Source organism: Lepidochelys kempii, chromosome 1 (assembly GCF_965140285.1).
Source record: "Lepidochelys kempii isolate rLepKem1 chromosome 1, rLepKem1.hap1, whole genome shotgun sequence".
Taxonomy (NCBI): domain Eukaryota; kingdom Metazoa; phylum Chordata; order Testudines; family Cheloniidae; genus Lepidochelys; species Lepidochelys kempii.
In genome coordinates, this window is record NC_136380.1 from 287,390,717 (window position 1) to 287,417,961 (window position 27,245).

At 42.8% G+C, this 27,245-nt stretch overlaps 1 protein-coding gene across 1 annotated transcript; it reads right to left on the minus strand.

Moving 5' to 3' along the window:
- Positions 1-661: 661 nt before the first annotated feature.
- Positions 662-27,190, minus strand: LOC140909676 (cathepsin E-A). The gene is made up of 9 exons (XM_073339585.1): positions 27,135-27,190; positions 26,798-26,969; positions 22,946-23,063; positions 21,187-21,305; positions 11,657-11,856; positions 10,446-10,568; positions 9,250-9,394; positions 930-1,028; positions 662-841 (listed from the first exon to the last, which is right to left on the minus strand). Exons 1-9 carry the CDS (start codon positions 27,188-27,190, stop codon positions 662-664), a joined length of 1,212 nt encoding a protein of 403 aa, XP_073195686.1.
- Positions 27,191-27,245: the final 55 nt, after the last annotated feature.

The window sequence follows — 27,245 nt, forward strand, 5'->3', positions numbered from 1 at the left end:
GAAAGTGTAGAAAAAGAATTTACCTGAGGAAAAAGACAAGTCAGAGAGAATAAGTAAGAAACAGGAAATCACATTTAAGTGATGGTAGTAAAAAGAGTAGGGATTGAGGCTTTGTGCACATAAAGAGTATCTATAAAGGACAGAGGGAGAAAGGGTGGAACAAACCCCAGCAAATAATGAGAAAAATAAAAGCAATAATTAAATGATAAAAAGAAAATATTTAGTCAGGAACTAGAAGGCTGAAACTGACAAGCAAAGGAAGAGAAATACCCAACACTAGTCAGATTAGGTTCCCATAACTGCAACTGATACACAATCATCTTTGCATTATTTAGCAGTCTTCTCCCAAGCACACTTTCCCTCCCACCCCAATGCAAATCCTACAGGCAAGTTGTTGTACAGGCATTTACTAGGTTTTTTGACACAGTCCTTCCTAGGGCTTTTGGTCTTTCAATCACTGATTTAGAAATAAATGTGTCTGTTGCAAATGTATAGAAATGGAACCTAGCTACAAAATTTGCATTCTGAATTCAATTTCAAACCCACCCTAAACCCATGTGAAATTTGTTGGGAGCAATATTCAGATCCAGGGTTTTAGTTCAGGCTCATCTCATAACCCTGAATAACATGTGTTTAAGGCAGAACTGATGCCATTAGGGCCTCAGGAACGCTCCCTTCTTTGAGAGGTTTTTGCAAATCCCACTCTATCATTTCCACGGTCAAAAACACAGTAAAACGCAGACATGAATACATCTCCTAAAATCCATAGCTGGCCAGAGTGAGTGGCAATATCCAGAGACTGAAAGCCACTGATGCACACGGTTTTTTCTTCTATGGTTTCCTGAAATTAAAAACACATTTCTATGTAGAATTACATATTATCATATCATAATTTGGTAGATACCATTTCTTAGAATTTATATGCATACCTTTATTATATACTCTTTTGCTGTTAACGTGTATTCTCTGTGTCCAATGGTGAAACTTATATGTGGCAGGCTTGACAGTCTCCTGCAGTCTACAACAAACTATAACACAATATATTGGTTGACTTGGGGTTTGTTTGTTTGGGTTTTTTTACATTACCTTTTTATTCAAAATTATAATCAGTCTATCAACCTAGCAACCAGAATATCAACCTTTGCAGTCCGGTTTGGTATTGTCATTTATTTTTTTTCAGACCTAATGGTCAACGTACAAGACTATATTATGGTCCTGCACAGGAGTGCAAGTGGTGGGAATGTATAAGGAGGCCTCCTGCTCTTTGAGCTAATACACAGAGTTGATCACAGACTTCTCAGACTCCCAGCACCCAAGGACTAATGGAATCTAGGGCTGACAGCAAGGCTAGTGATGTCCAAAATGGAGGGGTCTCTGAGGACATGGCTCCTCCTCCTTCCACATATGCAAGCAAACCCAGGCTCCAGCATGAGTTCTCATTGCCTCTTGTAATGGGTGCTGCTAAGTGCACAATTCCAATGCTCCCAGAAGCCTGCCACAGGCACAGTCCTGGGAGCTGCCTCCAGTATGTTTTCTCTCCTTAGAGCCTCCACAGTGAGTGACTTACAGCTACAACTTTCCCCATACTGTACAGGAACATCATATTTTCAGAGGGAGGAAATCCATCCAGAAGGTCTGTGGGACATATTGTGTTCTATATTATACTACACTAAAGCGGAATTCCAAGAACAGCTGATAGATCACAATCTAAAATGCCCGCCCAGTCATTGCTGTAAATATTTCACTCATTCACAGTGAATATATGAGAGGGGGTTTTGTTGTGTGTTTGTGTGGGATTTGTTTTGTTGTTGTTGTTGTTTTTGTTTTGTTGGGTTTTTTATTTTATTTATTTATTGCCTCTCCAGTTGCTCCATTCATTAAAAAAATGAAAATAACTTTTGACCATTCCAAAGGATGGTCTGATACCCTCTGGGAGCTTTGTTGTAAGCTATAGTGTTTTGGCTTATTGTTCTACAACAGAAGGAATATTTTTAAAAATCTAGTTTATGAAAATATATTCCCCAAGTATTTTGTATGTCTGTCGAGTGCATTCTGGAAAACAAGAGCTAAGTAGAGCTGCAGAGCATATTGTGATATATATATATATACACACACAATATAACAGAGCCAAGATAATGCCTAGTGGGCTATGGGGGTCATAAATTAGAGCTGGGCAAGTAATAGATTTTTCAGTTCACTGCCAATTGCAAAACAAAACAAAACAATTTTTTTTTTCATTTTTGGTGAATTGAAAGGTCTAAAAAAAAACGTGTTGTGTGTCGAACAAAACATTTCATTTCAACCAAAATGTTTCATTTCAATTTTGAGTGTTTTTAATGTTTTAGATTTAAAAAAAAAATTGAAGGCAATTTCCTAACAAAAGGTCTTTTCAATTGAAAAAATCACAATGCTTCAGTTTGACATTTTTGGAAACTTTCCCCCTCAACATGAACAATTCAGTGAAACCCACACAAATTCACAAAACCTTCTGATGTGGCTGAATCTCAATTTTTTTTTTAACAGAAAAAAAATTTCGCTGAAAAATTTTCTCCCAGCTCAAGCCAAAATGTAGCTCCATTTACACCACAAATGTGTCGAGAACAAGTTCAGGCCATGTGAGCTCATAGTTTTGTTTTACCCATGAAGTACATGGGAAATGTGAAACACATCAGAGAGAGAAGCTGAAGCACTGAAATGGACTCGACTTTATAGCATTGTCGTAATGTGTTATAATCAATTTGTTGGCATTGTATTCTATTTATAATACACCTCAAGGTGGCAGTGTTTTCATACACCACTCCATGCATGACAGCTCAGCAATATTAGTTTGGGAACACAATGTAGTAAAATCCCATTCTGTGGGCAAGTTAGTAATTAAAAGATAAATTAATATTATTTGATTCATAAAATCTATAGCATCATAATTTCAATGATGTCACCTTCTGCACCAGGGTAGAAGAGACTCCCTGCCTCAGGTCCTCCGGTTGGTGGAAATTTTGATAATACAAGGTCATTGGAAAAGGTTTGAGTTGGGTATATTTCGAAAGCCCTTTCCCCCCACAAACATAATGGTACCAAACATGACAAACCTAGAACGTGTGTGTGTGTGTGTGTGTGTGTGTATTTAAAAATCAATGCTTTCTAAATTATATTTTAACAATGATTAGGGGACTGGAACACATGACTTATGAGGAGAGGCTGAGGGAACTGGGGATGTTTAGTCTTCAGAAGGGAAGAATGAGGGGGGATTTGATAGCTGCTTTCAACTACCTGAAAGGGGGTTCCAAAGAGGATGGCTCTAGACTGTTCTCAGTGGTAGCAGATGACGGAACAAGGAGTAATGGTCTCAAGTTGCAGTGAGGGAGATTTAGGTTGGATATTAGGAAAAACTTTTTCACTAGGAGGGTGGTGAAACACTGGAATGCGTTACCTAGGGAGGTGGTGGAATCTCCTTCCCTAGAAGTTTTTAAGGTCAGGCTTGACAAAGCTCTGGCTGGGATGATTTAGTCGGGGATCGGTCCTGCTTTGAGCGGGGGTTGGACTAGATGACCTCCTGAGGTCCCTTCCAACCCTGATATTCTATGATTCTATGATAAATTGACCTTTGGTAATCCTAGGTAAGTTGCCTTGACATGAAAGGACTGAAAACATTTATTCATCAAAGTCATCATCAGTGTCATCTCCATCTACTCCACTGCTAGATACATTGTCACGCTGATCCTCGTCCGTGCCGCACTTGCACCTCTCCGTGCAAGGCAGGCTGCTGGCCAAACATTTGCAGGACAATGAGCATCTGTTCTTTGCACACAGGTATTTGATTAGCTGAAGGACTGATTTGGGAACACGTGGTATTTTACACATAACCGATGTGATCAGTCCCTCCTCCAAGACCCATCCATGCCCTATAAAGGAAGGCAGTTTTGGACATGCTCAATCACCCTAAAGCCATTCCATTGCTTGATAATTCACCCTCTTGATAGCACATATAAATGCATCCCTTATCAGTAGCAATTTTTCTCTGCTTGCTTCTTGAAAACATCCACCTATGTAGCTCTGCAAGTATCATAATGTTGGTCTTCAAATGGTAAAGTTGGCATATGAATGGCTCCAGTGCATTTATGACCTCATCAGTGACTGCGTCAGCCATTCCGAACACCTTCAGAGTGAAGAGAAAGTCTTTGAATGCTGACTCAAATGCCTTCCAGTATGATAATTTGGTCTTTCCAGCACGTCTTCCAGTAGTGTCATATCCTGAAAGAGCATGGAAACCAAGCAGTGCTGCAGCTTTTAATGGTTTGCATGATAGGAACATAGCTCTGAAGGAAGAAAAGGAGTACTTGTGGCACCTATGTACTGCAATTCTGTTTCCCAGCAGCAGGTGCAAAACCAGGATCTTGCGGAAGCCTTGGGTAGCAACTCATGGAAAGCTCTAGAATATCTGTGTCTTGTGCAAAAACCTAGAGTTTAGTAGCATCTCTTTCTGTGGCACTGATGACATGCAAGGTAATTTTAGTGTCAGACTCCTCATGGGAACTATGAAGAAACTGCACTGAACAGTGTGAGGCAGCTGCTTCATTATGCCATATGACCGTGAAATTCTTTGAACAATTATTTGCACACTGGAGTATTTTTCCTGCAAGGTATGAGGTTAGTTCATCCTTCATGGGGATACGAGACGGTAGCTTCTTCATGATGACATTGGAAATGTTCATGGAGTCAGTGACTTTGTATTGGACAGGGGCAATACCAGGTATTTTTGGCAATCTTTTTAATTGACTCCTCTGCATACATGTCAAACATGAGATGGACTTTGTCATCAGGCCAGTATTTTTGCTGTAGCCTCATAATGAAGTGTACAGTTTTAAGAATGGAGAGAGTTCAATAGTGGGTGTCCCCCAGGGTCTGTATTGGGTCCAGTCCTATTCAACATATTCATAAATGATCTGGAAAAGGGGGTAAACAGTGAGGCGGCAAAATTTGCAGATGATACAAAACTACTTAAGATAGTTAAGTTCCAGTCAGACTGCAAAGAGCTACAGAAGGATCTCTCAAAACTGGGTGATTAGGCAACAAAATGGCAGATGAAATTCAATGTTGATAAATGCAAAGTAGTTTCACATTGGAAAACATAATCCCAACTATACATATAAAATGATGGGGTCTAAATTAGCAGTTACCACTCAAGAAAGAGATCTTGGAGTCATTGTGGATAGTTCTCTGAAAACATCCACTCAGCGTGCAGGGGCAGTCCAAAAAGCTAACAATGTTGGGAATCATTGGGAAATGGATAGATAATAAGACAGAAAATATCATATTGCCTCTATGTAAATCCATGGTATGTCCACTTCTTGAATACTATTGGACTTGGAAAAGGTTCAGAAAAGGGCAACAAAAAATTATTAGGAGTATGAAATGGTTTCCATTTGAGGAGAGATTAATAAGACTGGGACTTTTCAGCTTGGAAAAGAGATAGCTAAGGTGGGATACGCTTAAGGTCTATAAAATCATGACTGGTTTGGAGAAAGTAGATAAGGAAGTGTTATTTACTCCTTCCCATAACACACAAACTAGGGGTCACCAAATTAAATTAATAAGCAGCAGATTTAAAACAAAGAAAAGGAAGTATTTTTTCATACAACGCTCAGTCAACCTGTGGAACTCTTTGCTATAGGATGTTGTGAAGGCCAAGACTATAACAGGGTTCAAAAAAGAACTAGATAAATTCATGGAGGATAGGTCCATCAATGGCTGTTAATCAGGATGGGCAGGGATGGTGTCCCTAGCCTCTGTTTGCCAGAAGCTGGGAATGAGCGACAGGGAATGGATCACTTGATGATTACCTGCTCATTCCCTCTGGGGCACCTGGCATTGGCCACTGTCAGAAGACAGGATACTGGACTAGATGGACCTTTGGTCTGACCCAGTATGGCTGTTCTTATGTACAGCCAAATCTTGGCAGGTTTTAACTGTTTCTGATTCACTGAGAAGTTGTACCTCAGCCATATCATCTGTGATTGCTATGCTAAAAAGCCTCTGCTGGCATAAGATACTGGTCACGTTGTTAGTAGGTACTGGCTTAGGAAGACCATGCAAAATGTGAATTAGTTTGCTTTCTGCCTGGCACAGATGCATTATTCCATCACATTCAAACATCGATTGTGGTCCCATGGAGAACTTGTAATTTCCCAAAGTCTGACTTAGATCAACATTATGCTGAGATCTGGACACGACCAGGAAACAAGTAAGCGATAACTTGTCTGCGGTTAGCTCCATCATAGTCCCTGCTACCTTCACTCTGACTTCCTTCTTTGCATTCAACCACAGCTTTAGTCTGTTCTTCTTGATTGTAGCCCATTGATTGATGGAGCCTTGAATAATTGTTTAGGTTTTGAAGGCTTCATACAAGTCATGACCCAAAGTATCCATTCAGCTGACATCGTTAGCTATCTCATCACTGAAGACTGCTTTCATCATGCTATTAATGAGCTTCAGTCCATCATACATGAATGGCCTGTGCAAGTAAGCTCACCCTGTAGCTTTAAAATTACCACTTCTTGGCATTTAACAGCATATAATGAGTCCAGATGGTGCTTGGTTACTTCTGGGGAAGTCATCCCAGCCTTGCTTAATATTTCGTTCAAAATTCAGCAGAGTGCTGGGGTTGTCAGGAAAAACTGGGATAGAACATTTGGATGTTGTGTTATGCCCAGCAATCCCTCCTGTGAATTTCATTGCTCTGTTTTCTCAAACTGGGAGTCAGGACCTCTCAGGGGGTTGAGAGGTTATTACATGGGGCAACACGAGCTGTCAGCCTCCACCCCAAACCCCGTTTTGCATTCAGCATTTATAATGGTGTTCAATATATTTTAAAATGTTTTTAATTTATAAAGGGGGGGGTCGCACTCAGAGGCTTGCTATTTGAAAGGGGTCACCAGTACAAAAGTTTGAGAACCACTGTTCTAGGGCTTTATCTGAATCAAGTCCACAAAAGGGAACTGGTGATCTTTGAACAACCCAATTTCCTTTTCAAAATGCCTCCCATATGTCAGTGTCAAACTTTTTCTACACCTCTTATTTCACTGAGGTACCAAGCAATCATACATAATAATTCATTAAATCTTAAGCAAAAAAGTATTTCACAAAGTCTTCCAGTACTGTGAGGTGCAAAGTCCAATCAGCTGTCCTGACAGATCAAATAAAGAGCAGCAAAGACTCTACCATCTTCATGTATAATAAATTTCCATCAACTAGAGGACCTGGAGCTGTGAACCAGAGAGGTGGGGGTGGGGGCAGCGAGTCCCCCTAATCGGTGCAGAGGGTGGTACCATGGAAATTATGATTCTGTAGATTTTTACGAATCAAATGACATCTCCCTTACCTTTCTATCATTAATTTGCCCGTGGCATTACACATGCTCCCAGACTATGTGGGACTACCATTTCAATGCATATAGGAATGAATACGGCTGCAAGCAGGCAGACTGACAAGCCTCAAAGTGAGGGAGCAAAGCTGTTTGGACATCAAAGGAGAGGTCCCTGAAGGAGATGGTGAAGCTGCACATAGGAGGGAAAGCATGAGGGTTGCCAGGTATCTGGTTCTCGACTGGAAAGTCCAGTCAAAAACGGCACCTGAAAGTGTCTGGTTGGAAACACTGACCAGGCACCAAAAGTCTGGTTGCCGCCTGCAGGGGCAACATGGGGGGGAAGGAGGGGAACACATGGGCGAGCAAGTGCCCCCCCCCCAAAAAAACTGGCCCACCAGGTTGGGGAGAGGTGCCCTGTCCGCCACTGCCGCCTCTCGCGGCCAGACTCTCTCTTGCAGCCAGCTACCGCGCTGGCTGCGCTCTCATGCCGCCCCAGAGCGTGGCCCCGGCCCTTCCGCTCCCTGCCTGGGTCCGGCTCCCTGCCGAATGGGCCGAGGGGCAGGCGCAGCGGTAGGAGGGAGTACTGCAGCCCCTGGGCTGGGTGCCGGGCTGGAGGGGAGGGGGTGGAGCAGGGGGCGGGACCTTGGGGGAGGGGGTGGAGCAGGGGGCGGGCCTCAGAGGAGGGGGTGGAGCAGGGGTGTCTAGCTTCCAGAGACTGGAAAGTTGGCAACCCTAGAAAGCATCAGAGGATGAGAGTGGCAGCAGCTGGGCGGGAGTGGCCTAGCGGGGAGTGGAACAGAAGCAGGGAGATAGGCGAGAGTGAGCCACATGTGGAAAGCAGAGGGTGGCAGGGAGCAATTGGAGATTGAGAGGAAAGGAGACTCGGAGCATGGAGGAGACGGCAGCAGGATGCTGTAGAAGGTGAAGATGCAGCAGCAGGGAGGAGAAAAGGGAAAATGGAGGGAAGAAGAAAGTGGGAGGAGGGGTAGAGCAGGGAAGAAAGGGAGGAATGAGAGAGGCAAGGGAGAGAAGGGGGATGGAAGACAAGGATTGGGATGTTACATGCAAATGAACGAGAATATTTTGAATGATAGAACTGTGTCCCCCTCTAGGGGCCCTGGTAACAACAATGTTAGCTCTCATAAGCTCAGCTGACACCTGTGCCCTTCGATGGAATTATTACATGTCTTTTTATCTTAATTTCCGGATTCTGACGGTCAGTCAGCCTGGAACTGCTCTGGACTTTAAGGAGTTAACAGTCATGCCATATGACCTAGGAAAGGTAATTCTCTCTTGTTTTACAAGGTAGTATCATAGAATCATAGAATCATAGAATATCAGGGTTGGAAGGGACCCCAGAAGGTCATCTAGTCCAACCCCCTGCTTGAAGCAGGACCAATTCCCAGTTAAATCATCCCAGCCAGGGCTTTGTCAAGCCTGACCTTAAAAACCTCTAAGGAAGGAGATTCTACCACCTCCCTAGGTAACTCATTCCAGTGTTTCACCACCCTCTTAGTGAAAAAGTTTTTCCTAATATCCAATCTAAACCTCCCCCACTGCAACTTGATCGGTCATATGATGTCATGATCATCTGAGCAACTTTAACAGAACATTTCCATAAACAGATGCTTCTACTAGATCCATGTGTCATTAATGAGGGAAGAGATATCTTGCAAACAAAGGTGGCGGGGAAGGATAAAAACAATACAAATCAAATATCTTGCCCTGATTTCAGCTCTGTACAAGCAGCAAGCTTTTCTCCTAGTGCCTACTTTGTGCCTAATTTTAATCATTTTATCTCTTTCCCTGCCCCCCTCACATGAGCATTTGTATCAAATCATTACTTCACTTCCTCTGAGTTTTTTGTCCCGCTCTATGGTTTTTACCTCTCCAGTTTGTGTTGGACTGGCCCCAATATGCTCCTGTAGTTGTCTTATTTGTAAAGAGGGGCCAGTAATAAGAGAAGTGCCTGAATCAACAATGGCTTCACAACCATGGAAGCAAAGCGCAACCCGTCCCTGGATTTTCACGCTGCATGTGGAAAAACCAAAACACATACACTTTAAACAGAGAGTGCAGATACACTAAGAGTGATGACACAGTTATCAGGGAATTTAAGCAAGTCTATGCTGCCAGTTAAAATACAAGCATATGGTTCAAAATTTATACTAACTTTAGGGTGTCTTGATTCCAAAAGAAGGATAGCATTCACAGAAAACTAGGGCAAGAGAGCTTTGGAAATAATTTGTGTGTGTGTCATCTGCTCTTCTGAATGTGTAGGAGTTGAAGGTCTATCACTGATCTGACCCCAACCAATATATCCTCTGAGCATCTCACAAACATCGATGAATGTATTCAAGGTTGGGAACTGTTATTATTACAATCATTTTAAATAGTAGGAACAGCAAGGCTAAGGCCATGTCTACACTATCACTTATATCAGTATGACTTGAGCCGCACAGGGATGGGAAAAAACGCCCCACCCCTACCCCCGAGCGACATATGTTACACCAACATAAGTGCCAGTGTGGAAAGCGCTATGTTTGTGGGAGAGCTTCTCCCGCTAACATAGCTACTGCCGCTTGTTGGGGTAGGAGTAATTATGTCGAGAGGAGAGCTCTCTCCTGTTGGCACAGAGCAGCTACACAAGGGAGCTTACTGCGGCCCAGGTGCATAGGTACAGCTGCGCCACTGTAAACTCTCTAGTGTAGACATGGCCTACGTGACTAGACTGCTGTCACACAGGAAGGCTGTGGCAAGCCAGGAATTGCACAGCAGATCACATGAATATCCCTTACCCAGGAGAGTAAGGATTCCCACAATTCCCACGGATGTCCATTAGGCCCTTAATATGACCTGCTAATAAAGGACACTCCTCCGAGTACCAGCCACCAAAGTTAGTGCTTCCCGTAATATTAGTAGGAGCACAGGATACACTAATTATCTTCAGGTCTTTCCCAGAAGCACTGTTTTTGGGAGGCAGTACATCCAGGGTGGCCACTGTAGCATAGATGTCCTGGGATTTTAATGGGCTTACACAGAGAGGCACAGTTTCATCAGATTTATAGACATGCAAACGTACTTGTTAACATGAATTTGCCAGTAGCTTTTCTCAGTAACTGGAACCCAGTGAATTGAACCTTTGTAGAGCGACTGGTCTATACCCCCCAGTATCAGTTCACCACCATTTTCAAGGTCGTCTCCTCTAAAAATGTAAAACAAATAAATATGTAAACTGGATGACATACAATTTAAGTGGGACATGGGGGTAGGGGGGAGAAATCAGCTTTCAATTCCAACCCTTTCATGTCTTTTTCAAATGTGTATGTTGCAATGGAAGTCTAAAACTTCTAATTTTATAATTATACCTAGAGATGGCCCCAAATCAGAGCCTCCAGTCTAAACCCCTTACTAAAAATGTTAGGGGTTGTAGAGGGTTTAGGAGTGAGATTAGAAACAAGTGCCTCAGGCCAGTTTCTGGTTTCGTTTACCCCAGTATAAATCTGGGGTAAATCTAGTGATTGAAATGGAGTTATTCTAGGTGTGACTGAGATTAGAGCACAGCCCCTTTTCTTCTGAAATACAGTCGCTCAACTGCGGTGCTGCAGTTCTGTTCATCTCCTACTAGCTGATGAAACAACTCTATGAGTGCCCAAGACACTGTAAGAAAGTCAGATGTTCTTATTAGCACTGGTCAAAAGCTGGCAAATATGCTTTGTAAACGTTTTCTAAATTTTCTGATTCAACAAAATAAATTAGTTTTTTCTTCTTCCCTTTCACCCGCTTTTTCAGTGACAAAATGCAAAAAAGAAAAGGGGAGGGTGTAAAAATGGAAAAACAGCCCAAAATATTAAACTGACTATTTTGTTATTGTTGTTTCAAACAAAAAAGTGGATTTTTAAAAAAGTTAAAAACCAATCATTGGAAATTTTCAAAACAATGAAAAGTTTCCTTTTGCATCTTATCTTTTTAAAAAGTCAATTTTTCATTTTAAAAATAGTTCAGATGTAGACCATTCATCAGATTATTAAATCAAGACACTTCTTTGGAGTTCTCAGTGGTTTGCGCATTAATTGTGCATCTACAAGTGTTTATTTTAACGATATACGTTTAATGGCATTTCTGTAAATATGATTTTAGTTACTATGCTCCCCCACTGGTGCTTCTATCTAGACCTACTCCTGAAAATGTCCTTTCTGGAGATGAAACATATACAAATGGATGGTTTTCTTAATCTACAGTTAAAATTTGCTTCTTTTGACAGTGTCCCTTTATTCAGTGTTAAAAACTGACCTGATCAAGTGGAAGGAAAACACTGGCTTCTCTACCAGACGTTGGTTGATTATGCTGTCAAATACTGGAAGAGCACTGCCAACTGCTAAAGAAGGGTATCCTAAACCCAGCACGCCATCGAAGTGTGCAAGAGCAAAAGTCATGCCGGGCTCAAAGATAGACTCTCCGAAGTCCTGCCCCTGGATGGAAATGTTGCTAATCTGTTTGTTATTACAAAAGGGAACAAATGAAAAGTAAAGTCTGAGCAGATTACAGAAATAACCACATTTTATATACGCATCAGATTTTTAGTTTTATCAAATATAATGTCCAGAGCTTTCTGGTAATTGTGTTAGTTGCATTAATATTAGCAGGCATCACGCTGAAGACAGTTATATTTTAGAAAGCAAGTCCCTTTTAATGGCCTAATTCTGCTGTCACTTGTTCATAAACTCATGCCAGAAAACTACAGTCAAAAGGGAAAGGCAAGGTGGAAGATATCTGCCCTAATTCTAGTCAATCCATAGGCCTCAAACAGGAGACATGAAGGGCCATGCTGGAACAAGATGCACTTGTTCCAGGACTACACATGTCGTGCATTTCGCTTTATGTCATATTGCCAGAGTGCTGTATGTTACTGTGCTCTCAGGAAGAAGTCTATCACTAGACAATAACATATCCTTTTCTAATTTCAAAATTATGTTTTTATATTTATTTTAGTGGCCTGGCAGCTCTCCTAGTGTGAACCAGCAGCTTTGCTATAGTTAAGGTTGAATCACTGTTTAAAAGATAACAGTTCTAAGTGCTCTAAAATCTATTTGCTATCTCAGATTGTCTTTAAATTTCCTGTGCCGTAAGGGAATGTGCGATAGGGTTACGGGTCCAAATTTGGGGTAATATGAGCCGCAGGTTCCCAAGATACAGCCCCCCTAAAAAACAGCTATTTACAAAATTACTTGGTTCTTCTTTCTTGCCCACACTTGGGGCTCAAACTATGGATCTGATCCTCCCCAAACTGAGACAGGATAAGTGGGGATGGGCAGTAGGGGTGGGGGACATGAAAGTGGGTGACAGGAGAAGTGGCAGCCTGTCAACCCCACATTCCCCCCTCCTCTTGGAAGCCATCACCACAGCCACTCCTGCTCCTCCCCCACTCTCCTCATCCTGCCCAGGCTTAGTGGTTGGGGAATAGGTAGAGATGCCTCCCATCCCTCCGGGCAAGGGCCAAAGGGTGGGGGGGAGACACATCCCACATGCCAAGGGTGTGGGAGAATAGGGCAGCAATAATCCTGAAACCTAAGGAGGGCTGGGGTCATCCATGTGTGAGTTGGGATCTGGAGGGCCCTGCCCCTATGGGGGTCCAAACCCTTCTCCTTTTCCCTCAAGTGATTTGGGAGGCTTTACTCCTCTCTTGGGGGAGGGGTCTGGCCTCTCTTTCTGAATCTCTGTGAGTAAGGCAGGACCAGGGAGACCCTGTCCCTCCAGGGAAGTCTGTGCTCCTCTTCCTAGCACCCCCCCACACCCCATGTCAGCCAGCATCCAATAGGGCCCTGCCCCTCTGGGTGCTAAGCCCCTCTGTCTGCCCCAACGTGAGCTGGGTTTGAGGCAGGGTGACCATATTTCCCTTTCCTGAATAAGGAGCACCTAGTAAAATTATTTGTATTCAAGCGAGCTCAATGGCAATCAGGCAGACCTATGCAGTACAAACATTCAGATTAACATTAAGTTGACTGAGCCCCTGTTAAAAAGAAATACTGTGTAGTTGGATTATTTTTATTTACCTTCTTACCTTTAAGGCTTTAAGGTTCACACAGGGAGGGATGATACACACACCCCTAACCCCCCACACACACACTCACGGAGAGAGGTGACGCACACACACGTACCTCTCTCACACGGGGGAGGAGAGGTGACTGACCCTCCCTGCCTGGCACGCTCCACCCTCCATGCCTGCCTGGGCCCCCAGTACCTGGTGTCGCATCTTCTCAAGGGAATACTTGGGGGGCGGGGGGAGGCACACAGGGTCACATGCCCCCCTCCACAGATTTCTGCCAGGATTCACACCAGAATGTGGCCAGCAGCAGCCTATCGGCACTGTGCAGGAAGGAAGGGACGGGAGCTACTTCCAGCGGCAGGGGATGGAGGGAGGAAGGGATGACCTGGCCCATGCCTTTGCAGAGCTCATCTCTTCTTCTCCTCCTCCTCCTCCCCTACCCCGTGGGCTGGAAGCAGCGTGTCCCTTCCTGCCCACACCGTGCCAAAAGACAGCTAACACCTCCAGGCTGCTGTTGGTTACTAACATAACCCAGCCGCCTTCTGTGCTGTCCCTGTCCCCCCTGCCAGCTACAGCACAGGCAGGAAGGAGTTAAGCCCTAAGGAAAGCCACTGTGCACCAGGGTCCAGGGAACCTGACTGCAGGGGCTTCAGCTAACCTGCCCAGAGAGGTGGCTCGGGAGGGGAGGGTGCCTGGGGACATTACAGCCTCACACTCCCTGGGGGCAGGACCCAGGGTTGGAGTGGGACAGGTGAAGAGGGGGCTAAGCCCGGCTGCTGTGAAGCCTGCAGATGGGGGTGGGGGAGAGGGGGAACAGGCTGGAAATCACTTCCCCCCACACTCCAGAGCCGGCACACGCTGACGGACCAGCAGTGGGAGAGGCCTGGCCACACACACTGCAGCTTTGCCCCACCTCTAGTTTTGCAACCCCTATCGTTGGCCTTTGGACCACCCCACTCAGCAGGCAGCTGGCGAGCAGGGATCCAGCCAGCAGCAGGACCCACCAGTACTGATGGGGGGAGGCGGCAGAAATTATGGGGCAATTTGCCCGTTTTTAAGAAAAAGTCAGGACACCTGCAGGAGGGCTTAAATACAAGACTGTCCCATTAAAAAGAGGACATCTGATCACCCTAGTATGAGGGGACAACGGAGCCACCAGCTTCCCTATGCTGCCGCTAGATGTGGGGAAGGAGCTCCAGGCTCATCCTTTCCCTCGATGCAGCTGCTTCTAGGGGGAGAGGGGGTGATGCAGAGTAGTGGGGGGAGGAAAGAAAGGGGTCAGAGCTGTGTAGTGGGATATGTAGCAAGGGCGTCAGCTCTTTCCCCCAAAACCTCTGCACACCTATACCTAGGGCCCTACCAAATTCACAGTCCATTGTGGTCAATTTCATGGTCATAGGATTTAAAAAACCATAAATTTAATAATCTAAGATATTTATGTGTGAAATTTCACAGTGTTGTAATTGTAGGGGCCCTTCATTTTCCATTTTTATTTCATTTAATTTTTCCCGGGAATTTATCAGTATTTATTCCCACAACAACAAAAACAGGTGAAAATCAGTGCAAAAAACTATAAATAATTTTTCTGGAATAAATACTGGGGTTTATTTTGGTGGACAGAAAGACGGGGGGAAAGTATTCAGTTGATTAATGCTTTGAATTCCATTCATCAATATGGTTTCCTGCGGAATTAAAACAGAATGCAAAACACTTCTGAGTTTAAGAAAACAATATACAGTATCTTTAATCCACAAATTAGGGCTGTGAAGCGATTAAAAAAATTAATCACAATCGTGATGTTAAATAATAATAGAATACCATTTATTTAAATATTTTGGGATGTTTTCTACATTTCAAAATCTATTGATTTTAATTACAACTCTGAATACAAAGTGTACAGTGCTCACTTTATATTTATTATTTATTACAAATATTTGCACTGTAAAAAACAAGAAATAATATTTTTCAGTTCACCTAATACAACTACTATAGTGCAGTCTCTTTATCATGAAAGTTCAACTTACACAGGTAGAAATATGTACAAAAAATAACTGCATTCAAAAACAAAACAATGTAAAACTTAAGAGCCTACAAGTCCACTTAGTCTTACTTCTTGTTCAGCCAATCGCTCAGACAAACGAGTTTGGTTACAATTTACAGGAGTTAATGCTGCCCCACTTCTTGTTTACAATGTCATTTGAAAGTGAGCACAGGCGTTCCCATGGCAATGTTGTAGCCGGCGTCGCAAGACATTTACATGCCAGATGCGCTCAAGATTCATATGTCTCTTCATTCTTCAACCACCTTTCCAGAGGATATGCATCCATGCTGATGGTGGGTTCTGCTCAATAATAATCCAAAGCAGTGCAGACCAATGTATGTCCATTTTCATCATCCGAGTCAGATACCACCAGCAGAAGGTTGATTTTCTTTTTTGGTGATTTGGGTTCTATAGTTTCCACATTGGAGTGTTGCTCTTTTAAGACTTCTGAAAGCATAGACTTTAAGACTTTAAGGTCAGAAGTGACCATCTAGTCTGACCTCCTGCACAACGCAGGCCACAGAATCTCATCCACCCACTCCTATAACAAACCCCTAACCTATGTCTGAGCTATTGAAGTCCTCAAATCGTGGATTAAAGACTTCAAGATGCAGAGAATCCTCCAGCAAGTGACCCGTGCCCCACGCTGCAGAGGAATGCAAAAACCCTCCAGGGCCTCTGCCAATCTGCCCTGGAGGAAAATTCCTTCCTGACCCCAAATATGGCGATCAGCTAAACCCTGAGCATGTGGGCAAGACTGACCAGCCAGACACCCAGGAAAGAATTCTCTGTAGTAACTCAGATCCCACCCCATCTGACATCCCATCACAGGCCATTGGGCCTATTTACCACTAATAGTCAAAGATCAATTAATTGCCAAAATTAGGCTATCCCATCATACCATCCCCTCCATAAACTTATCAAGCTTAGTCTTGAAGCCAGATATGTCTTTTGCCCCCACTGCTTCCCTTGGAAGGCTATTCCAGAAGTTCACTCAACCGATGGTTAGAAACTTTCATCTAATTTTAAGTCTAAACTTCCTGATGGCCAGTTTATATCCATTTGTTCTTGTGTCCACATTGGTACTAAGCTTAAATAATTCCTCTCCCTCCCTGATATTTATCCCTCTGATATATTTATAGAGAGCAATCATATCTCCCCTCAGCCTTCTTTTGGTTAGGCTAAACAAGCCAAGCTCTTTGAGTCTCCTTTCATAAGACATGGTTTCCATTCCTCGGATCATTCTAGTAGCCCTTCTCTGTACCTGTTCCAGTTTGAATTCATCCTTTTTAAATATGGGAGACCAGAACTGCACATAATATTCCAGATGAGGTCTCATTAGTGCCTTGTATAATGGTACTAACACCATCTTATCTCTACTGGAAATACCTCGCCTGATGCATCCCGAGACCGCATTAGCTTTTTTCACAGCCATATCACATTGGTGGCTCATAGTCATCCTGTGATCAACCAATACTCTGAGGTCCTTCTCCTCCTCTTTTACTTCCAAGTGATGCGTCCCAAGCTTATAACAGAAATTCTTGTTATTAATCCCTAAATGCATGACCTTGCACTTTTCTCTATTAAATTTCATCCTATTACTATTACTCCAGTTTACAAGGTCATCCAGATCTTCCTGTATGATATCCCGGTCCTTCTCTGTACTGGCAATACCTCCCAGCTTTGTGTCATCTGCAAACTTTATTAGCACATTCCCTCTTTTTGTGCCAAGGTCAGTAATAAACAGATTAAACAAGATTGGTCCCAAAACCGATCCCTGAGGAACTCCACTAGCATGTTCCATACCTCATCCCTTTCAGATTTTGGAAGGTACTTCAGATTCTTAAACCTTGGGTCAAGTGCTGTAACTATCTTTAGAAATCTCACATTGGTACCTTCTTTGCGTTTTGTCAGATCTGAAGTGGAAGTGTTCTTAAAACTAACATGTGCTGGGTCATCATCCAAGACTGCTATAACATGAAATATATGGCAGAATGCAGGTGAGACATACAATTCTCCCTCAAGGAGTTGAGTCACTAATTTAATTAACAAAATTTTTAAACGAGCATCATCAGCATGGAAGCATGTCCTCTGAAATGGTGGCTGAAGCATGAAGGGGTATACGGATGTTTGGCATATCTGACAGGTAAATACCTTGCAACGGCAACTACAAAAGTGCCATGTGAACACCTGTTCTCACTTTCAGGTGACATTGTAAATAAGAAGCAGGCAGTATTATGTCCTATAAATGTAAACAAACTTGTTTGTCTTAGCGATTGGCTGAACAAGAAGTAGAACTCAGTAGACTTATAGGCACTAAAGTTTTACATTGTTCTGATTTTGATTTCAGTTATGTAACAAAAATAATCTATATTTGTAATTTGCACTTTCACGATAAAGAGATTGCACAACAGTACTTGTATGAGGTGAACTGAAAAGCACTATTTCTTTATCATTTTTACAGTGCAAATTTTTGTAATAAAAATAATAAGACAAAGTGAGCACTGTATACTTTGTATTCTGTGTTGTAATTGAAATTAATATATTTGAAAATGTAGAAGAACATCCACAAATATTTAATAAATTTCAATGGGTGTTCTATTGTTTAACAGTGTGATTAAAAGTGCGGTTAATCGAGATTAATTTTTTAACTGCAATTCATTTTTTTTAGTTAATCGCATGAGTTAACTGTGATTAATCGACAGCCTTATCCCAAATAAAACTTTTCATTTGAATAAATAATTTACTATTGTACACTTAGAACTATTAGCCTATAAATATTTATGTTTAATAGGCTACGCCATTTGCAGTGCACACTCTCAACTTCTTCCTTTTTTCCTGTTTTTTTTTTAACTTTCCAATACTTCCTTGCGTTCTGAAATGTATTCTGATGAAGATTTTCATTTTCTTCCCATTTTAGTGTGTCAAATCTTTAAACCGTAATCTGCTAGCAGATTTAAATGTGTACGTGGTGGGTATAAGATTCATCAGTATGTTCAGATGCGCACACACTTCAGAGCTTGTGTATGTGCCTGTTCGTTTATTGGTCGTATCTTCTAGACTGATACATAGCCTTACTTCAGCAGACAGCTTTGCATATACACACAGTCTAATGTATTATCGTAATACATATATCTCATGCAATGTATTGTATTTTCCTAATACAAAGTTATATATATATATATATTTGAATGATACAAAAGTAGGGTGAAAATCGGAAAAAAATGAATACTTTTTGTAAACCTGAGAATTTTTTGGTAAAAATCGGTTTAAACTGAAAACGAAGGGGCCCATATACTATGCCCACATCTGGAGTAGAGACTTTACATCTGCACTCTCCTGCCCCTTCCTTCCTCCAACTAATACATGCCCTCCTCACAATCCCACCACTCCCGACTTCCCCATGACCCTTCCAAGCTTACCAGGGGCATGGAGTGGGAAGGAGGATGGTGGATCTGGTGTGCAAGGGGGTGGACTCTGAGCATTGTGGGTATTTGGGTGGTCAGAACAATGGCTGTGATGGAGGGAATGCTGGAGCTGTCGGAGCAGTGGTAGGGGAACATGGTGGTTAAGAGCAGTGAGCTGTGGTGGGGAGGGGGTTGGAGCAATGCAGGGAAGAGTGGAGTGGAAAGGAGGGGTCAGAACTATGTATTGGAGGATGCTGGGGGGGCTTCACATCTGTCCTCCAAAACTCCCCACGTCCATTTCCACCTCCCGTGTCTGCCTCCCTTTCAAAAAACATCCTCACTGACTCCATGCTAGTCCCTGCATTGTTCCTGCATCTTCTCCCCAGCTCCCCCACCAGCAGGTTCCATTCCAACACTCACCTCTTTGTGGGGAGGAGGGCTGAGTTGGACATGCAAGGAGATGAGAAGATGATACTGGGACAGTGAAGGGACTCACATGCAGCCTGTGCATTCTGTGGCCAGGGTAATCATTGCCAGGGATCCAGCAGGAGTGGAGGGGGAAAGCTGAGCTGCGATGCATGAGGATACTGAAAAATTATTTTAAAAAACGCAAGGAAATTAAGTGCCCAAAAGCTTTGTTAACACAGAGTTAAGGTTCTCTGGCCGAGTCACCTGCCCTTTCAGAACTCTGAGTTCAGCTGCACCCAAACTGCTGAAAACCAAGAACTACAGAGTTAAAGTACACATTCCCCTCCCTGGCAATGCAACCTAACTCTGCCCTTTTTGAGCAATGTCTCAACATGCCAACACCACATACTAGTGTTCTACAGATGCTATAGAATATTCTGGGATCAGAGCACAAGAGCACTGTAGGACAAAGTCTTAGCTAAGACAAAACTCAGGTTAGGTCTGATGTAGCAAACAGGAGCTACTTACACCTGGCCTACACTCAAACACTGAGCCAATTCCGCACAAACCATCCCAAACTAACTAACTGTTACCTCCCCTTCATCCTAGCCTGAGAATTCCTTCTGAGGCATTGCCTTCACTAACCCCTCACCAGCCCTGGGAGCCACCATGCTTCTGACAACCCAGATAACAAGATCACCCCATGCATCGACACTGACACAATCTACGGAAGTCAGCACTTAAATGAGGCACTTGTGATCCTCTGATATATTCATGCACCTCTCGTCATACAACAGACTATGTCTACTCTACAGCTTATGTTGACATAGCGTGTCACTCAGGGGGGTGAATCAATTACCCCCCCCCCCCCAAGTGACATAAATTACACCAACATAAGTGCTGGTGTGGACAGAAGTTTTCCAGCCAACATAGCTGCCGCTGCTCACAGGGACTAGAGTAGATAAGCTGAGGGGAGACCTTTCTCCTTTGGCTTAGAGTGGCTACATTAGATAGTTTGCAGCAGCACAGCTGTAAACTCTCTCGTGTAGCCGTGCCCACAGTAACAATCGTACCAACTTGCTCCAGTGTAAGCCCTCCAACATTCAGTACAACTACACTAACACAGTGAACGCAGCTGACATGAATGCAGATAAATGCTGGAATTCAGATCTGTGGAACACAACACAAATAATGTTACAGCCTCTTAGAATTTCCTGCTGGCTACTTATTATGGCATCCCTTTTGTGAACCATTCCCAATGGCTATTGCTAGCTCCCGGGGGCAGAGTTAAGGTTGCATTGCAGGAGTGGCCTGTACCTTAACTTTGTATTTCCTGGGTTTCACGGGTTGGTGTTTTGCTGAACACAACGTTCGGGAAGGCTACGGGGCACCATCATCAAACAGCTCGGCGTTAACGAAGTTTTGAGGCATCAATAATACATGAAAAGGTGCCTTTTCTAGGCTCTCGGCACATTTGCTGTAAACTGACAATACAGTCAGTCAGCTTGAACTAGCTTGCTCCTCACCCCAAAGCCAAAGATAAAATCAAACCCAAGCAATACCAACTTTATCCTCAAAACGCTGGGCATACAGTTAGGCCTTGCTCACGGTCAGCAGATTTGTGCTGTTTTGGACCACAAAGGAAGGAACTTTTGAAGACCAGGGCTTCTCACAGAGAACACTGTGCTGAGGGCTCTCTACTTCCCTCTCCACACTCCGTCCCCGAGGGGCTTCAGCTCAAGCCTCTATACTTATAGCATCTGTGGCAATATGACATGAGTCACTGTCTCTCCCCCCAGGTAAGGCAGGCCCCAATCTACTCAGGTCTTTGTAGGTCAATACTAACATCTTAACCACCTGGAAAGCCATAAACAACCAATACAGAGAGCGATGATTACGATGGTGTTAGGGTTCCACTCACCCGTAATGTGTCTTTGCCAGCAATGCCTAGAAGCTGCCCAGTACCATACTGTAGGGCAAAGGCCTGCCCTCCATGCTGATAGGAGTTTGATAGAAATGATTTGAATTTTTGATGCATCCCTGTGAAAATAAACTTCACCCTTAGCACTGAAGATAAGGTTATCAGGAATGTACCAGATTTCTGAGACACAGGACTAGCTGATAGGCAAATAAAACACATTGTTTGGAGAAGCAAAATAACAGATGAAGGGAAGCAGGCAAGAGTCTCTGCATCCCATAAACCCTGCACTTTTCTCCCTATTCTGAAAATATCTCAGCAATTGATTGATTTCCTTTTTGTATCAAAAAAATTTTTTTTTTTATCCAGCTATTTCCACAGGTTTTTTTTAACTTTCTGATGTTTCTTTTGCCTCTGATTTTTCATAGTATTTAATTGTCAATTAGCAACTGTTGCAGCAAGAGAAGGTGCATATCACGGCTACAGTGAGGCACAGGAAGAATGGAATTTAAAATAGTAATGCAATGACAGTGCCAATGAGGGCCTTCAAACCTATCCTTCCCTGCCATCTTCCTGACATATTTAGAGGGCAGAATCTTACTTCTCTCTCTTCTGCTCTACCCATCCTGTTTCTCTAGGGGATGCACAGCAAAGTCTGCCCACTCCTTCCACAAATCCTTTCACATTTTCCTTCAGCCCAGTGAACTCTGAGACATCTTGCAACCCCAGAGTCAAAAGATCAGTGTAGCAGCAGCCGCTGCAGTGGAGGAGCCTTTCCACTTCCACTGCTGCATAACAGAGAGAAGATGCCCACCCCAGGAAAAGACACTCAGGGTTTGGACATCATGGCCAAGGTTCCTGAGAGCACTGTGTCTCAATATTGATGTAAATAAGACCGTGCATGCAGTACCTCCTCCCCCACCCCGTTTAGTAGCAGGATGAACGCATGAGCTGGTTGCCATCTGAAGATGTCAGGAAGGGGAAAGAGTTGTTGCAAGAGCAAAAATCTTCTCCTAGAAGATTGCACCAACTCAGAGACCACCCAGACCTATTGAGGGATGGGGAGGGCAGCAGCTGGATTCTCCAGTCGGACTGAGATCCATATCTGAGGTTATGAATATTATCCAGCTGCTTGTGCTCCTAAATACAGATTCCACTGAAATATTAACCTGTTCATTTCTCCCTAATGGGCACATCTATAGCCTTTAGATTCCAGTACTTCACTCTGAGATTTTCTCTCTGTCTTCTCTTGTCTCAGATGTCTCTGGCAGCATGAAGTTTGAATGCTGTTTCTGAGGCTTATCCACCACACCATAAGTTGTGTGAGGTGGAGCAGACATATTAGTGTAGCTCAGCAGCTAACTCTGAGATAAGCAACACAGACATTCTTTCTAGTGACTCCTCTTTCTTACCCACCTCACCAGCATGGACTAATCCTTTCACCTCGCACTTTCTCTCACCCCTGTTGTGTCTAACTAGCAATGACAAATTCCAGAGCATATGGAACTGGAATTAATCTGAATATAACAGGAGATTATCGACTCCCTCCACTGTTGCTCAACATGAATAAAACTGCAAGTCAGTGGAATTGTTGTAAAATAGGGGTGTGAACTGAAGGTATGTGAGACTCTGCTGAACACTCAAGAAATGTGTTTGGTTTTCTGTTAAAGACATTTTCCAACAAAGTGCATTCATTGCAGGGGAGCTACTTTAAAAGGTGAATTAAACCATTAGAAGCGCAAAGGAACATAACGTCTCTTACTGCAGGCTTCGCTGATGCAATAAGCTGAAGGGACCCAAAAATTGGATGATCCTGTGTCAAACACCACTGTGAATTTCTGAGGTGGGGTGCCAACACTTACCACCCCATAGTACTGGGCCTGGGGGAAAAATATACTCAGTCAGTTTAGCAGTATATCAGTGCAAACTATCCTTGAAGAAAAGACAGACAAAGGTACAATGTAAAAATCCTCAGTGTTTCCAATCTAATTATTTGACTTTTAATTAAATGCTACCTCTACCAGGCAACCAATTCTTTCCAGTCCCATGAGTGGCCACGTACGGCAGATTTCAGGATGTGGCATAGCTTTTCAGCACTTCAAGTGCAAGAAGTCAATCCTGGAGTTTTTCCATTGGCTAAAATGGAAGCAAAATCAATCCCCAAACTCTTACAAATGATAGGCAAAATCCTACAGTAAATTCCAGCAAAACTCCTGTTGAAGGCAACAGGAAGGTCTGGGAGCTTCATCCTAGTAAGAAATGCAAGATCTAGCCCTACTGATTTTAGAAAGCTCTGAATATTAACCCAACTGGCAATGCAACTATCACCTCACTGGGGCACACAGCTGTATATTTTTGTTTGAATGTATTCTAGTCAGTAGTAATTAGTCAGTTAAAACAAGATGATCAAATTCAGTCTCCGCTTAAGACTCCACCTGATGCACCACACAAAACCTATCAGAGGAATATAGAAAATACAGAAGGCTCTTTTCTATAAAAGGCAGATGGAGATAATCTGTGAACATGTGAACTCTGAAGGAGCTTATCAGCTTTCAGGCTCCAAGTGCTTAGTGCCCATATCTGCCTATGGAATAGCACTGCAGCATTAGGAGACCTATTTTTAGGAATAGGGGCATTTCTGGCATCCGATGTAGATAGAAAAGCCTCTCCGGTGCCAAAATATTCTGTATAGATGCAAATATTTGAATGTTTATGATGAATGTATTAGTTGCTATTAATGTGCTCAGCACTGATTGGAACGTGGTCTCTGCCCCAGGAACTTACCTTCTACATTAGATAAGTCAGTAAAAACAGCAGCATGAGTTATGTGTAAAAGAGCACCTGGATGAGCACATGCCTCCACTAAGTCGCAGCTTGATTTTATTTATTACTGTAACCCTTGTCCTCCGCCACTATTGTTTATCGCCTTAGTGCATCATCTGTAAAATTAGATTGTAAGCTCTTGAGAGCAGGGACCTTATCTTTGTATCCATTTCTGTACAGAACCTAGCGCATTAATAATAATAAATAATATGGTTAAATGGAAAAACCTGCAACATTTTGAGATTAATTAACTAGTGTGTTATTTGTGGGAAGCATGTTATTGCCTGTATGTTTAAAACTGAAAATCCCTTTGGGGCATGATCCATAACTTTCTCTAGATACAATGACAAGCACTCAATCAGAGCTAAGCAGGCCCTTCCAACTACATCACTCAGTGAGCAGATTAAGATTTAAGAATTTTTTCTATAGTAAACTAAAGTTAGGGTGCGTTGTGGTAAATTTTATCTAAATTGTACCCTAGGCTTCTGTTCTTTTAACTTCACCCTGAGGATCACCTGTTCCAATTCCCCTCATCAGAACAGGTGGAAGTGGGATCTTACTTTATCCTAACTGGGTCATAGTACTATTTATTTATTATATGCTACAAAACGAAAAGTGTGCCCATCCCAGGCCTCCTTGTGGTCCCTTGCTACTAGATACAGATATATCATTATGCAAAGCTGGAGGGCAAAGGGATCATAATTCATAAGCAGGGAAGCTTTGTTTAAATTAAGTAGTCCCTCCACTTACAAGTGAAATAGTAAGGATATAAATCATTCTACTAGCAAATGTATTTCTAGTATTCGTATCTTCAAAAAATGCTCATCAGTTAAGACCCAGGAAGCAAAACCAGAAATGCTATTGTTTAGGGGGTTTTAATTTTATTGGTGGGTGGAAGAGTGCATGGGATCCCACCCACTATATGAAATTCATTGTAGGGCAGTGGCCTGTTCAGAGCCGGCGCTAGTCATAAGCAGACTAAGCAATTGCTTAGGGCCCCAGCAGCTCAACGGGGCGCCCTGTTCGCTTATTATGTGTTGGGGGGGGGCAAAAATATTCCTACCGAAGACTCCCAATGGGTTAGCACCACCTCTGGGCCCCCTGTTCACTTATTATGTGTTGGGGGGGCAAAAATATTCCTACCGAAGACTCCCAATGAGTTAGCACCACCTCTGGGCTCCCTGTTCACTTATTATGTGTTGGGGGGAGGGCAAAAATATTCCTGCCTAAAACTCCCAAAGGGTTAGCACCACCTCTGGGTTAGCTGGATTATAGACAGAATCTGCTCAGCTGCGCTCATAGTCAAAGTGCCAGTAGTGGGGGGAGTTTGGAATGGTCAACTCCTGCATTTGCCACTTGGAGAAAAACTAAATAATTGATCATTTCCATTTTTTAAACTGTAAGATGAGACAAAAAGATTTAGCAATTGACAGGGTGGCCTCAATTCTGCCCATCCCCCTTAGGCCCAGGCAGGGCTTTCCTCAAGGCTACCCCCACTTCTACCTCCCCTCAGGCCAGGACAGGGCCCTGCTCAGGGACACACCTCTTGCTATCTCCCCCCAGGGCAGGGCTCACCTCAGGACTACTCTGGTCACTACCCACACTTCCCTCTGGCTAGAGTGCAAGTGTTCTAAGCAGAGCTGGTCAAAACAGCAGTAAAAGGTTTCACAGACATTTTTTGACTCGTTATTGGTTTTATTGACCAGCTCAACTGCTAGTTTAAAAAAAACAACAAAACCTTCTCAACAAAAATTTTCAGGATGTTTTCTGTAAAAATTCGAACAGTCAATAAAAATGTTTTCAGAAATTCTACATTTGGAAAATTCTGGCCAGCTTTAGTTCTAAAGGAAGTTGTTTTTAACCCTTCATGCTCTTCTTCCATGCTCACCTCTGGGGCCTTTTTCCTTGTACCCCCCAACCCATCTTGGAACCCCCTCTCATTGACCCAATCTGCCATGCTTCTACCTTCTTGCATACAAACACTATCTCCTCCAAGAAGCCTGTATAACCTAGCCCTGTCCTTTTGATAAATGTTAACAAAATAACCAATCAATTAGAAAACCAAACAAAACTCTAAACCAAGAAACGTGGTGTTCACAAGCTCAAATCACTTGTGTAAATTGGTTAGTCTCTAAGGTGCCACAAGTACTCCTCTTTTTTTTGCGAATACAGACTAACACGGCTGTTACTCTGAAACTTGTGTGATATAATATCCCATCCAACGTAGTCCCCCAAATCTGAGATCTGTTTAGATGGGAAATTCTTCAGGGTTAAGGCAGGCCTGACATTTTTATCTCCGAAGTGCCTCTTGCACTTTGGGGACAATAAATAATAATAGCAAAAACTCCATTCATATTACCCACGTCTTTATTAACACAGATTTTTACAAGAATTTATTTGTGACCTAACGTGTTCAAACAAGATGACATTTTGGTTTATTGTGTAACATGTCAGATTTCTGATGGATGTTGCTGGGCCTCCCACATAGATGTGAGCCCCAGTGAAGTCAACAGAGGTTCGTGTGACTCATTGCAGGGCCATAGTTTCTAAACTAGAGGGAAATTCTAAGTAGGTCCCATGTCTATCCTAATTTTACTTATGTTACTTGATCAGTTTTTTGCACACTGGCAAGCTCATTTATAAGGATGCAAAGAATCTAGTTTAAACAGATACACAATTAATCTCAACTTGCAAAACTTTTTACAAGAGAATAGAACTAGTGTGCTGAACAAAACCTCCCTTCAGTACCATAAATAACCCTTTACAGTCTATTACACAAGAACATACTCACATTCATGTAGTCATATAGCCTTTCTGAAGCAGCTGGTAGAAAAATATCTGAAGGGAAGCAATGCAGATATCTCCGAGCAAAAATGTCAGGCTGATGATTTTTCAAAAATTCCTCCAGTTCTCCCTTTTCCCGGAGTTGCCTCTTGGTGGATTTAAATCGAACTAAAGGGATCCTAAGCAAACAAAATAAATACAAACCATTTTAACTGGACTTCCTTTCTGTATCACTCAAATGCCAATGTTTTTTTTTTTAAACACACAAAGATCATTCCAGGAAATCAGTGGAGAACAAAATGCACTATAAGGACCATTCTGTGATATTTGAAATGCTTTCTTACCTTTCTATAGCTAAGATGAATGGAATATACACTAGAGCCACTAATAGCACCCTCATGGTTTCAGGTGGGTGGGAATCTATATGACATTCATACACTTAGTACCGTCTTTTA